This window comes from Amphiura filiformis, chromosome 20 (assembly GCF_039555335.1).
Source record: "Amphiura filiformis chromosome 20, Afil_fr2py, whole genome shotgun sequence".
In the NCBI taxonomy this organism is placed as follows: domain Eukaryota; kingdom Metazoa; phylum Echinodermata; class Ophiuroidea; order Amphilepidida; family Amphiuridae; genus Amphiura; species Amphiura filiformis.
Genome location: NC_092647.1, coordinates 36,594,011 through 36,608,704, shown reverse-complemented (window position 1 = coordinate 36,608,704; position 14,694 = coordinate 36,594,011). Strand labels below are relative to the sequence as shown.

The window sequence follows — 14,694 nt, the reverse complement described above, 5'->3', positions numbered from 1 at the left end:
GGACGATCGTAAAAATCATCAAAATTCAGATTTTGGTACCTTTGTAATTGGCATAGATGTGCTAACATAGCCTGCTAGTGGTTCGGTCGAAAGCCGTGTATTTTAAACAAAATAAAGCATTTACATGAATCTGGACTTTTGATACTGACAGTACAAAAAGTCCGACTCGAGATCGAAAGAAGCTCACTCTCCACCATACCAACACGCGTTGCGTATTGTTTCTACTACTTATTACATCAGTAGCTACTATTTTAAACAATATACACAATTTTCACTGTTTTTCATATTTGAATTGACCGTTAGTTTCAATAGTTTGCCTCGGTGACGTTTAATTGCTTATTTTGTTTTCTACTACAAAAATTAAGCGTCTGTTTTAAATCAATTTAGACTCTACTTCCCCGTGTTAGAAACACTGGACTAGGAAGTTTTTCCAGTCGATTGGTGGCGCACTGTACGAAAATCTCGATTTTCTCGAGTCGATCTGAGTTGAAGTAGAAAACCTTTCTAAAACTTCTGTTTTTTGACTAATTTGTCGATGTATTCAGGGGAAAAGTGGTTTAATGAAATTCTGTAGACTTATTCTTTATTTCTAAGCAACTCTGACAAATTTCCATTATTTTAGATGTTCCTGTGAAATCACTGAAAGGGCCTTTAAATAACTTTATGTTAAAATATTTGAACCCAGCAAATACAGAAATGTTCTTAAAATGTTTTTTTCAAAACCTTTTAATAACATTTAAATGTCGGGTTATATAAAGGTCATGAAAACGTTTATAAAACGTTATTGAAAATATTTTGGGCAAAATATTTTTTCAGCCCCAAAATAACATTCTGTTTAGAATGTTTTGCATCAAGTTTTCAAGAATGTTTTTGGAATGTTATTAAAACGTTTTTATGCCCTTTATATAACCCGACATTTAAACGTTTTCTGTGAAACATTTTTGTTTGCTGAGCAGTAGATTATCAACAAAAATGTTTTTTAAGGTTATGAAAACGTTTTATACTCTTAATATACCCTTTATATAACCCGACATTTAAACGATTTCTGACAACCTTTTATAACCTTTTGCGAATGATGTCGACAACGTTTTGTGTTTGCAGGGAATGGACTCTTTTAATAGAAACATATTGCTAAATCTGTAATTATTTATCATATTGCAAAGGGTACATCTAAAACAACATTATATACAACCGTGGCTAGCGCTACATTATACGCCTCTTTTGCCCAAGAGCAAAATTCAATAACTTCCGTATTACAATGCTTAAAGTAAATTCCATTAAATTCTAGTGCCTGATGTGATATTGACTTCAAAAACTCTCCTGTTTGAAGACAGGACGGATATGAGAGGAAAGAAAACTTGCGAAGACACTAATAAAGAGTTTCAATAACAAAAGAATAATATAGTGTATAAGCTGGACGAAAACCATACTTGACACCATCACTATATAGTTTGAAGTACTCAGCTAATATTTTAAATTGTTATGGACTCTCTTGTTAAAAGTTCATTGTTAAAGGAGTTGGCCAAAATGATCGCCAACATTTATTTAGTTGAGTAAATTTAAGCAACGGTAAATCGTCTAATATTTATTGGTCTCACTATAAGTTTTAAATACAGGACTCGTTTAAAACTCATAGCTCGACAAAATTAATATGAGCTCAATCGATCCAATTTGATATTAACATTGTTAAAAAATACATATAAATAAACATCATAGTTGGTTCAAATATTACAATGCCATGTTAGCGTTTGACTTATATTCCTTTTGAATACGTAACAGTTATGACTTTGAAAATATATTTCGTGTTACGATAACTTTTAAATGCTTTTATATTCCAGAACGTTGCATGTTAAAATACAACGTACAAGTAGCTATAAAACAATTCCCGATTTTGCAAAGCTATGTAGTTGATACTATTTTTGTGTCAATATAATCATTATTATCTTAATCCAAAAAAGGTTTGACAAGTTATTTCTTTAGACATTTTGCTATACTAGTGGAGTGCACGTGATGCAGACTTTGGAAAGCGTGACTTTTAAGGTTGTGACTTCGCAATAATTTCTATCTTCAATAAATCACATTTTCATCTTATTTAGGGCATCTGACGGCATTTTATTGTTTGAGTAATAAAGTTTTTGGCACATTGAGTAATTCTTGACAAATATTTGCATCTATATACATTGAAACTATATCTGAGCGCAAATATAAATCGCTCAATTGTAATTCAGATCATAGTCTGTTCATTTGAATTATAATACTCATCCATTTGAAATGAAATTCCATCTCAGATAACACAATGGACGCAATTTGGGAATATAGCAACTAACATTAGCATTATAGTTAACATACATCAAATAACCTACAAAGGTAAAGGAAGATCAATTTAAAATCACTCTGAAGTGAAAAAAGAGAAGAAAAAGCCGAATGTCTACAGAGACTCGAAATTACCGCCCATTTTGAATTTATGGTTGACTAGGCAACCCAATAGCACAGTAACACAATATGATGAAAACACATTTAGGATCGTCTCGGGATCTAAGAAGGAAAATAGACAAATGACTGTACGCAGGCAATAGTGCCGATGCCTGATATATTGTGAAAGCAATTCTTACTCCAATCGCAAACATTGAGCGATTAACATTTGAACCAATGAGCTGGAGCGTAGATCATTGGTTTAATAAAACAATCCGGTTTATTGGGCAAAAACCAAATCGCTCGTTGATAGCGACAATAATATGAAATACGTAAGTATATAAACCATAAAGCATTATGTTAGTTTTGATACCATCAGGAAAATACCCAAGATCCCAGAGCTCGTCATAATGGAATAATGGTGTTTATAAAGCCAAGAGCGTACATTTTAAAGGGCCCTTGCTTCTTGCGCATTGTCTATGCTAACATAGTACATATAATAACATGTTAAAATGTACAGAGTGTATGCACGGTTTTATGATGTGATCATTTATTAACATTTCTAACAAAACACTACATAGTTTTCAATTCTAGACCTTTACACATACCAACAGTTATCACACTAATATGCACATACGTTTTTTACCTTTTTAAAAACTTTCTTTATCAATATTTTACATCTTTTTCTGCCTTTTTGTGGTAACTCTTATTGAATAAATTGTATATTTGTAACGTGTCATGTCAAAAGGAGACACTTTTGGGCGGGTTATCAATTTTGAGGTTTTTATCTTAAAATAATATAGTGATATTTTGCTCTACAACGCCGTTTTGCCCACCAATGAAATCGGACATTCATAAGCGAAGATATTGAGTTCGTAAGTTATGGTATTATAAAATTGGAAATTGAGATACCGGCCTTTAAAAATATTATTGACAATGTTGAGAGTAGGAATTACCTTGAAAAATGTCTCAAAAAATACAAGATGCCAGTTATATTCCGGTCTGAAACTATCAGACAATATTTTTAACATTAATAACATCACAAATTCGCAACAATTCCAAATTGTGAAAAAATCACCCCGGGCAGATTTTTGGCTATTTCTCCATTTACGATCCTGCCCAAAAGTGTCTCCTTTTGACATGATACGTCACATTTGTGGGCAAATAGATGGCGCTATGTACATTATATTTTAATTTTATTTAGCCCAATAATATGAATTATCCTTTCGTTTCATAATAAAAGTTGTTTTAATGCCATTATACAAGTGTCTACCCCTTGCAAAGATGTAAACAAGATTTACCATAAATAGCGCCATCAGTGTTCACCTTTGCTTAAAAATGATTACGGTTCTACGTGCCATCAAACAACTGTGTATGACAATAGAAAAGTACAACTTGGAAAACAAAACTGGATTTATAGGAATTTATTCTCGCTGCCTATTGTTTTACAAGGCTCACTGAGTCATTTAACTAGGTAATGGAACCGATAAAATTAGGTGTTGAAATGAGCAATCAGCTACAGTTTTTTAAAATGAACTTTCTCGGTCAAATGAAAAGCAATACTTTTTTGCAGTAAATATCAGAAAAAAATGTGAAATTTAGTCTTCTATTGTAGTATATTCGATTTCGATAGACCTAAACTTGGCCCGTTAACATTTTTGGGGTAAATTTTTTTTCGTTCGCTAATTGAAGATTTTTCCTCTCTTTCTAAGGCACATCATACCGGACTATATAATTATCCTACTTTTGTCAGATTATCCGTCTTGAATGTGCCATTTGCAACTTTCGACAGCCAATTTTTCAAAATCATCCCGTGAAATATACTTATGGACTGAGGATTATCTACGCACATATGGAAATATTGATTATTTGTATGGAAGTTCTAACAAAAGTATAATAATTACAGTTGTTCATTAGCGAAATCAGTTTAAAAAGCTAAAAAGTCGACCCCCAAAAATGTTCACGGGTAAAGTTAAGGCCTGTCAAAATTCAAAATCTTACACTAAACGAATAATTTAATGCCTAATTGTAATGTTTCAAAAAGGTTTCAAACGATTGCGTTAATTGCAACATGTATCGATCGACTACAAGCACGACTAATGCATAACAATAGAGGGTGGTCAGTAGCGTTTTGAGTGTAATGCGTATTATACATGTATTATGCCATATTATTGTGTGCCTTGTACCACTGCCAACTCAAAGTAAAGATGTATCATAAAATGTCGGTTGTTTACGTTTACACAATTATTGGTGTATGTATTAGGTTTTTTTAATGAACCTTATACTCGATAAAATTTTGTTTAATTTAGAAAGCTTAAATATTTAAATAAAGCAAAGGGTGTGAAAATTGGGGTGTTACAAATATACAAATTCCATTTTTCAATGTTGGACGAGGATGATATGTCTTTTCATTCTGCAATGTCATGAACTTTGGGGCAGTGCTTTATATCAGTTTTACCACCCATATTTCAACATTGAAATAAATAAGGATTCTAAAGAGAATGCTATAACAATGAACAGTTGGGTGCGGCTAGCGGAAATTGTAGTTTGATGTTTCTACTAGGTATAATATAGGTACTTTCAAATTGAATTTATTTTCCATTGCTTAATGGCAATTTTAAAAAGCAATTAAGAAAAAGCATAGTACTTTGCGCACGGAAAAGCTCTATATTTGATATGAGCCATTAATGGTCAAAACTAATTAAGTAATGTGAATATTTGTTTCTAAACTATATATATACTGTCAGCTCTGGTGCAATAAACATAAGACTCTGAAATCAGAAAATTAACAATATTTCCTTATACCTTTACGGATAAGGTTGACCATGAAACTAGAAGGGTAGGGTGTGTCTCGCTGATATTTATTTCTACTCTTAGAAATATCCTAAGTAATATTGAGTTCAAACGTGATATTTAGATTTAATTAATAATGTACATTCACAATACCAGTGAAACTATATTTTAGTCAAAAATCAGTGATTTTTACACAACTGTTCTGTGAACCCAATCTGCCGGTAATTTTAACGATAACAAACCCGGTAAGAAATACGGTAAATTGCGATAAAGTTCAAATTTATATTTAATTTTAACAGTGTGATATCCCTTTTTTTCAATGGCACCTGACACTATGATGGCATATAGTATGTAATATGGAGCATATGTTGATATAAAATTGGATAGATGGAGCTATATTTTAAAATATTGGACGAGATCGAGTCCAATATTTTAAAACTCATATAGCGATACCAATTGTATCATTATTATGTTTTGGATCCAATATTTTCAAATACTTGGATTTATCAAAACATAATAATGTTATTTATTGAGAACACCCGTCTTCTCTTTCTCTTCCCCCCTTTCCTCTCCCATCCCCGTCTCTTGTTTTGTTTCCCAATGTGTTTATAAATACATTGGGAAACAGGTAAAGGGATAGATTACCCAGTTAAAGGCGATTGAAGCTACATTGGTAAATTCTACAGCTAACAAGATATCACAAAGTGTGCGCACTTTGCACCTTAGCAAAAGTTAATGCGCATATTTTATCTTAAATTAGCATCATTTTAATTCTAAAACACCTTTGATATCACCACGAGACTGGTTATTTTGGTATGTCTACCTTTACGTAATAAGAATATCCACCAAAAAAACGTTGACAACGTAAAGAAAGCAGCAAGTTTAAAAAGCCCCCACCTCGGCTCACTTTTTGAAACTTGGTCCCATTTGTAAATGATACTGATTTAAACTTTGTCATAATTATCAACTTGAAACATTTCCAGAAGTGTTATGTATCTTTAATGTGCCGATGCGATATTAAGTTGTTAGCATTCTGGAACGATCAGAAAGGTTATTATGTTGTTCTTGGCCAATATCCTATATATGTTTTGTTTTATAATAATCATTAAGTTCATGATCACTGATTGAATTAAACGGATAACAAGTAGGCATGTTAATGGCAATGATGCTATTGTTTAAACGTTCAAAATACCGATTTGCTGTTGATATTCAAAATGGGACCAAGTTTCAAAAAGTGAGCCGAGGTGGGGGCTTTTTAAACTTGCTGCTTTCTTTACGTTGTCAACGTTTTTTGTTGGATTTTCTTTCTTTTTATGAATGTAGCCAAACAGCTCTAAGCTTGGAAAGTCATCGGGTTACGAAGTACTCCATAAAACGAAAAATAGATGTTTGAAATTATGTTATCCTTGATTTATGAGAGTAAATAATTTAGTAAAACTTTATCAGCCGTTTATTTTTAATACTTGCTGGTCACAGCTACCGCGTGACTGTAATGTTAATAGGGATACATATACATTTTAATATACTTCAATTATTCAAGGCAACTAAGAAAATGTAAATATGAACAACACATACCCAATGTTGACGATGCCAGCGAGACACAGAGTCAGTCCGATTTACTTCAAATTGAAACTGAGAAATGCGCGTATATGTAGCAAGGCTTATACTACGGAAGCGTCTAAGTGCCACGACTTAGCAAGATAATTATGTTTTAATCATTGTGGTTTTTGTAGCCCTGCGGGGCAATCTAGTTGGATATCCAAATTTCGCGGTTGATAATTCTTTGTAGCCCTGCGGGGCAATCTAGTTGGATTTCACTATTAAGCGGCGGTTGTTGGCGGTCTTTCGCGGTTTGTAGTTTTAATTTCCCTCATTCTTCATGCCCTACCCTCAATCGGAGGTTAATTTATAGTTTAAGCTTGTTGGATAACTATACTTCGCGGTGTGTGGTTCTTTGTAGCCCTGCGGGGCAATCTAGTTGGATATCCAAATTTCGCGGTTGATAGTTATTTAGATTTATAGATCTAGTTGGATTTCCCTATTAAGCGGCGGTTGTTGGCGGTCTTTAGCGGTTTGTGGTTTTGATTTCCCTCATTCTTCATGTCTTACCCTCTATCGGGGTTAATTTATAGTTTAAGCTTGTTGGATAACTATACTTCGCGGTGTGTGGTTTTTGAAGCCCTGCGGGGCAATCTAGCTGGAACAAAAGAATTGTGAAAAACTTGATTTTTGGGGGAATGGGGTTCGGAATTTGTATGTACGGTATTTCAGAAATTGCTAGGGTATAATTGGAAGTGAGTCTGACAAAGTAGTGTGAAGGTGATAACCAGGTAGACCTGTAGCAGTGTCTAAAAATTTTGAATCAGTATGATTTGCCACTAATTTTCGCTATGAAATACCGTGTGAAATGGAAGCAAAAATATTTGTTTATTACGAACAATGATTGACTGTAGGATTGGTGGCGCTTTTTGAATTAATGAGTTGTCAAGATGTTACACCTGGGACTGTAAATAACATTTAGCATGGTTTTAGATACATTTTGTACCCAGCGAAAAATAACATCGAACAATAGAAGTCAAGTGTTTTAATGTTAGGTGTAAATATAGTCTCGCGGGAGCATCTGTTATTAGTCTTCTTTATCAGTCTTTTTTTTTAAAAACTTGCTGGTCACGGCTACCGCGTGACTCTAATATCAGGCTCTTTTTAGATTAAGCAAACCTAACATGTAACCCAACAAAAAGGCATATTTAAGGTTGTACAGGCTGTATCAAAATTATTAGAACCCATCAATTTTGATGTTTATCGAAAAGCCTGCCTCTCTCCAAATGCAGCATTTGATACTCTTAAAATGCCCGGAATATATAGTTTATGACTTGTTGTACAATTATTCTACAAATTATTTATATCGTGGGTACCAATCATTTTGATACAGCTTGTATATTTAATTTAAATCAAGATCGTCAAATGCCCTAGGCGGATTATCCATGGTCAGGGATGACCCGCCAAAATATTCGGTGTATTGTTGTTTTGCAACGTCTAAATGTTTACGTACTTGTCTTAGTGCATTTTGGCTATTCTTTTTCAAAAGCGCCAAAGTTTGATTGAGCCTTTTTATTGGTCGAGCTATTATTTTTTTAAATATTGGACGAGACGTAGTTGAGTCCAATTGTTGTAAAGCTCAATTGGGCGCATATCAACCGATTCATCATTATTGTTTTTTGCGCTGGTTGAATTCGGACACACACGGCTCGTAGTTATGTAGGAGTACATTGAAAATATATTTTAGAAATCCACACAGATATCAAAAACACAAACCCAATATTTCTGTCACATTATCAACCAAGTCCAAATTGAAGCAAAATATTATTATTGATGACAAATATCATACTTCTAATATTACGCGCCACAACCAATGATATTTCCCAACTTAAAAATTGAGTAATGATTTATGACATTATAACAAAGAGACCTGAATAACGAAAGGACGTTTTACCTAACCTACTTGTGAGTTATAGTAGAGAATTAAATGCATGTAAAATAAGCAAGTTAAACGCACTTGAGAATTTGTATGACTATAATATATATACGCCTGGAGGTGCCTAACCTTATCAGCGTCCCGATACAAATTCTCGTCAATTATTTCAGACAAGAGAATGACCCGTTTTATGAGAGCGTATTTTTCCTCAAATTGTATTAATCAAAAATTTATTTGATCTCGTATAGTGTAAGTTACCACCCAACGGGTATGTTTTAATTTATTTCACACAGCGTGTAAAAATATTCACTCAATCTACCATACCATTTATATATACCTATATTATATTTGCCTTTCGGTGATGTACCGCAAAACACAAAGGAATAAGTTTGTGAGGCAAGCTTTAAATTCAGCATCCGGTGACAATATCATGGGAGCATCCGGGGCGCCCTAATATATGATAGAGGGAAACATTGAAAAAAAAAACACCAAAAAAACAACAAACAAAAAAACGCGTGAGTACTTGACAAAAGTTTTAGTATCCTAACAAGTGTAAGTTTTACACCATGAAAAAATGTTTTTGTATTCATTCATGAACTCTAAATAAATTTGAAAATAAAAAATGTAATTCATTTTCAGTGTTAAAAGGAAATCTAGCAGTATAAATATATAGATTCCTTAAATAATATAGATTTAAAAGAGAGTGACCTGTGTTAAAGCAGCCTATAAATTTCTCATTCTTGTTTATCGAAATTGTATTTCATCTCTCTATTAGTATAATTTAGCACTCAACGGGTACCTTTTAATTTATTTTGCACAGCATGCTAACTTATTTATTTGCCCTATAACCTATCATGCTATCTATACCAATAATATTTGACTTTCTGTGATATACAGCAAAACACAACGATTTTCCGAGGCATGCTTTGAATTCAACGTCCATTGTCAATGTCAAGGGAGGATCCAGTAGGCGAAACAAGAGGGCAAACATGTAAATGATATAACCGAGTGTGAGTACATGAGAAAAGTTTGTGTTTCTTAGAAACTCTTTAGTTTTTCACTATAAAAACATATTTGCGTATTTATGAACTTTAATCCTCAATTGTAATTGTTGACCTTGATGCGCGCAGCACGATAAAAATACCAATCAATTTAACTTCGATTATGGTGGAAGTGACCCGACCCGTTTTCTAGACCCTTTGGAAAATCGGAATTCGAGAATTAAATGAGCTTTAAAAAAGTACCTTTAGTAGCCTATTATACATTCCATAGTTAACACAGAAAATATCAGAACGTTATGTTGACTTATTTTACTTTAAAATAAAAATTTAATTTTGCAGCATTTATTAGCTGGTTATAGCTGTCTAAAATAGATTTTACAATTCAATAGGATTCCAATATCATTATAAAGACAATTTGATACTGTAACAGGCATCCAACACAAAAGCATAGAGAATGCAGTGGGCATAAATCTTAATGAATCATTCAAAAAGCTACAATATGTGAAGAGGTATTAGACCAAATGGCAAATCCCCTATTATGTTAGGTACATGTAGGTGCAGTAGATCAGATTTGACTCAGCGAGGTACGGGAATGAAACTAAAGTTAGAAAAATGTGTAATTGGACTGCATGATAGGAGAACATGTGGCAGATGTTAACATTAAAACATATTTTGAGTTTTTAATGATGTGCCTACATCCAACGTTCCATTTTCCCATACCATATTTGTTGTTTTTACAGCAAACACCCCATGTCTGACCAAGATGTTTGTGGGGATTGGGCGGAAGAGTGCTAGTGTTGTATCATTTGGATTATTTCCAAACTCACCGTTTGTCAATATTAAAATAATCTCAACAAAACTGAATTAGTTGGTTCATTAACAAAGCTCTCCAACAACAAAGTATTTTCCCAAGAATGAATGAAATACCGAATATTATGAAAATTGTGCTGCACGATTGATTGTCAAAGTATTGGGAGTTACAAAGTAAACGTGCACCATACACACTTTCACGTATCAATATGTGAACGGATAATCACCATCATATCTTTAGCTTTTTCTGACTTTCATATCATATACTCACGTGCTGCTTTTGCACAAATATTCTTGGAGATTTACATGGGCGAGGTTGTAAAACTAACAGGTCAAATGTTTGGCAGAGTACAAATTAAGCGTACTGCCAACGGTCCAGCGCGTATTATTTTGCACAAGGTCCTATCCACAAAGTCATGGCGTATCAATATCCCTAATGGTATTAGGAAGTCTGCCATACTTCTGTTTTCTTACAACACGCTAACCTTGTAAATAATCCTGTGTCTAGCAAGAGATCTCCGATATAATGATATTTGTATGAGAGCTGAGCGTTAACCAGTCAAAAACCTTTTTCTGCTCAATAGGCTACATGCTTTATAATAGATCCATGTTTGTTTGTTTGTTTGTTTGTTTGTTTGTTTGTTTGTTTTCGCAGAATTACAGAAGCGAAATTCCAATAACTGTAAAATAATAACAGATATGTCGTACGTGTAGTGGTTTGCTTGTTGGTTAGGTGTTTTTTAATACCGCGTTAGAACAGCATTGATTCCAATAACATTGACATACGTATATTTACCATAGCGATATAAAACTTGCCAATCATTTAATTCATATATTTGTAAAATGTAAGGCAACTCCTTAGACGTAATGGTTGACTGACAAAAAGGTACTGGAAGGCTATCCATAAAATTCATACGTAGTCTTTTTCGTTATGAACGTTTGAAAAAAAGTATTTATTATTATTTTTATTGACATCAAATAAGCCATTCTTCATACAGGTTTTATTTCAATTGAGTAAAGAAATATATAACAAAAGAAATAGGGAGAAAAGGTCAAATATTGTGATAGAAATTTATGCAAGCGTCGAATCGTTTTTGTTCCAAACTTATTTTTATTGACATCAAATAAGCCATCAAATAAGACATCAAATAAGTCATTCTTCATACAGGTTTTACTTCAATTGAGTAAAGAAGTATATAACAAAAGAAATAGGGAGAAAAGGTCAAACATTGTGATAGAAATTTATGCAAGCGTCGAAATCGTTTTGTTCCAAACTTATCTTAGACTCACCACACGTAATGTCAAGTACACGGTGTTGCTTTTGTACGTTTTCTAATAACTACGTGATATCAATTTTAAACCTAAAACTTAAGAGGCCCTCATCTGTTTCCGAAGATCAGATATGAAGCCGTTCTTATTTGGCTTATCATAATACTTCATGTAGTCAGGAAGTCTTAATTCTAATCCACATCATAATGCAGTGACTCCAAATATCAAAGTTTATTCATGGTATGAGCTATTATTATTACATTAGAGATTTTAAATATGATGAAATCGAAAATATATTTCATATCACAAATGATCACAAATGTAGTTGTTTATATACTTGAAATGTTAACACCTTTCATTGAAAGTAACACATACAATTTTATCTTCAGGTATTATTTGAGGTAGAAATGCTCGATTCAAAGATGGCCGTTAATATCAAAAACTCATACTTAAACATAACTTTTTGAAAGAAATTTAAAAATAAAACCTATACAATTCTTTCCTGGGAAGTATAATTGGGTAGTTTGAGTACAAAAAGGTGTAGATAAGCTTCTTTAGAATAATTAATTTGAAACGTAAACCAAGTGTGTGAATTTATCAAAAAATAATCCAAGAGAACGAGTTTAATGCTGATATTTAATCCTTATATGTAATCCTTCAAGACCGTAACGTAATACGTGTATGTATTATTTATATAATACTACTGCTGAGTGCTTGATGTTTTAAAAATATAACACAGCAAATTTCATCTACAGATAAATACCTTAAAATAGAGTCATATGTAACATACTTTTTAATATTTTGGATTAATTTTTGGCAATAACTTTCAGTTTCGCAAATTGTTCAAATGAAAGTTAAGTTCTTGATATATCGTGATTCACTTCAACATACTACTGGGATATTCAACGAACACTCACTCACTCTAAGATTTCAAAATAACAGTAGAAAATTGAAATTCCCAAAAGACGAATAAAGTGCCAAAAAATATTAATTATTAAGACAGCCAATTTATAGCATTTGAATAAGTTCCGGATATATATGTGCTTTATACGTTATGTGGTTTGTAAAAAAGAATGAATTGTGGGTTTTTTGTGTGTGTTTTTACAAATATATAAAACTGCTTTAACAACCTTTTGACAAAAACTTACCCATTCGGTGTGAGAAAGACAACAGCAATCAAAACAAACATCACCGTAGAACAAACTCGATAAGTGGTGCAAATATCTCGTCGGTTCTCCAATACTTTACAGGATTCCATCTTGGTTAGTGTTTTTACCTCTTGAAAACTTGAAATCTTACGGATAGCACAAGCTTGACCACTTAACCCTCGATCTAAAATGCTGAAATTGTTTTCCTTCAGAACTCTTCACAAACATATCCCGTGTCATTGTAGCATCACAGGCACTCATTCAAAAGTGTGGTTATCTATACGAAGTTGAGACTAAATGTTGTATCTACTTTTAGTACTAGACGACCTTTTTGCTTTAGAAAATTGCATCAAAACAAATCCAAGACGATAATGTTTCCTCTGAAATCCGTTGTATATATGAGCAGAGTCTACGGAGATGAAAAATTGTACGCAATCAGCAGCAGCTGTTTCATCACGTTACAGAATGCTGATGTATATAGTATATGCACTGCAGCCAGGTGTATCATCCAGTCAAACCACCACTTGCCACTAGTTTGCTGGTGTCGACTCGGAGTATGGCTCATTTTATTGTAACGACAGGAAAAAACTAACAGCTCCTTTTTACGCATGCGTCTGAATAAACAAAAGTTTTTGCTTATGTAAGGAAGTGTGTAAGCAATATGAACATGCTTATGTATATTTTACTATATGCACGGTTTTAATGGCAAATCATTGCTATAAAGTATTAACCAGAAAATAATTCTCTGAAAAAATGGTTCTAAATTTGATGATTGGAGTTGATCCACGAGAATCCTGGACGTGGCAAATCAACGTTATGTTGTTTTTTCTACTTTTTGAAAACGGACTTTGTGTTTCTGTTTTTCTGTTAATAATGTGTATTGTTGCCATCATCCATTACCTGCCCTCATTTCCTCTCACTTTTATTTCCCATTGTATTCTTGAGTAAGTTATGGGTAAATATGGTAGAAATTGTATATTTGTATGTTTCTGAGCCAAAAGTCAGCTGTTTTGTAAATCACCCTTAAATGGCACTTATTTTGGTATCTCTGTATAAAGCAGATTTTAAAAATGTAACAAGGAATTACACAGGGAGTTGGTACACCCCTGCCTTAATAAAGCGAGTAATATTAAAATACATGTCAGCAGCACGATAAACATGAACCTTCTTCAAAAGGTGCCCGTCTGCCATAAAAACTAAAATATACATTTTGCATTATATCTCTGTACAATTTTAAAGTTATGGAAATATTGTGGATATGTGTTAAAAACATGCAAATTTCAAGGACAAAGGTCATCTCGTTTGCAGAATAATGGGAACCATATTGGATTTTGGGGTCATTTATTTCGCGATAGATTGGTTAATGTAAATTGAAATTTGAAAAAGTACACTATAGGGCGTAACATAGTTCCTTTTTTAGATTTTTACATGCAAATGGCTTTAAAAAAAAATGCAGATTCAATATTTGTCTAATTTTAACGAAAAAACTTAAGCTTAAAAATACAGTTTTCAAAACTGATTTACAAATTACAAAACCGGGCTCTATTACGATCTGCATAATGGGGGAGTTGCGGAAAAAACAACTTGCATGATTGCATTTGTGATTAATTTGCATGTTTGCGGGTTTTTTTCTAGAAACTCTGCTTTTAATTAATTATGTAAATTAGATGACACATGTACTTTTGAATTTGAACGTAGAAAAACGGCAGTGAGTATCACATGTTATGGTGCTGACTGCACTTCAATATCATTCGTTTTCGAGATACTAATTTTGGAAGTAAATATC

At 33.0% G+C, this 14,694-nt stretch overlaps 1 protein-coding gene across 2 annotated transcripts in view; it reads right to left on the bottom strand.

The window, feature by feature from the left end:
• The window catches only part of LOC140142772 (glycine receptor subunit alphaZ1-like), a 312,910-nt gene extending 299,478 nt beyond the window's left edge, over window positions 1-13,432 (bottom strand). For both annotated transcript variants that reach the window (XM_072164764.1, XM_072164763.1), the window contains exon 1: window positions 12,909-13,432. In XM_072164764.1, coding sequence (XP_072020865.1) covers window positions 12,909-13,018 — 110 coding nt within the window. In that variant the 5' untranslated portion in view covers window positions 13,019-13,432. The remainder of the gene's footprint in view (window positions 1-12,908) is intronic.
• Between the last annotated feature and the right edge of the window lie 1,262 nt (window positions 13,433-14,694).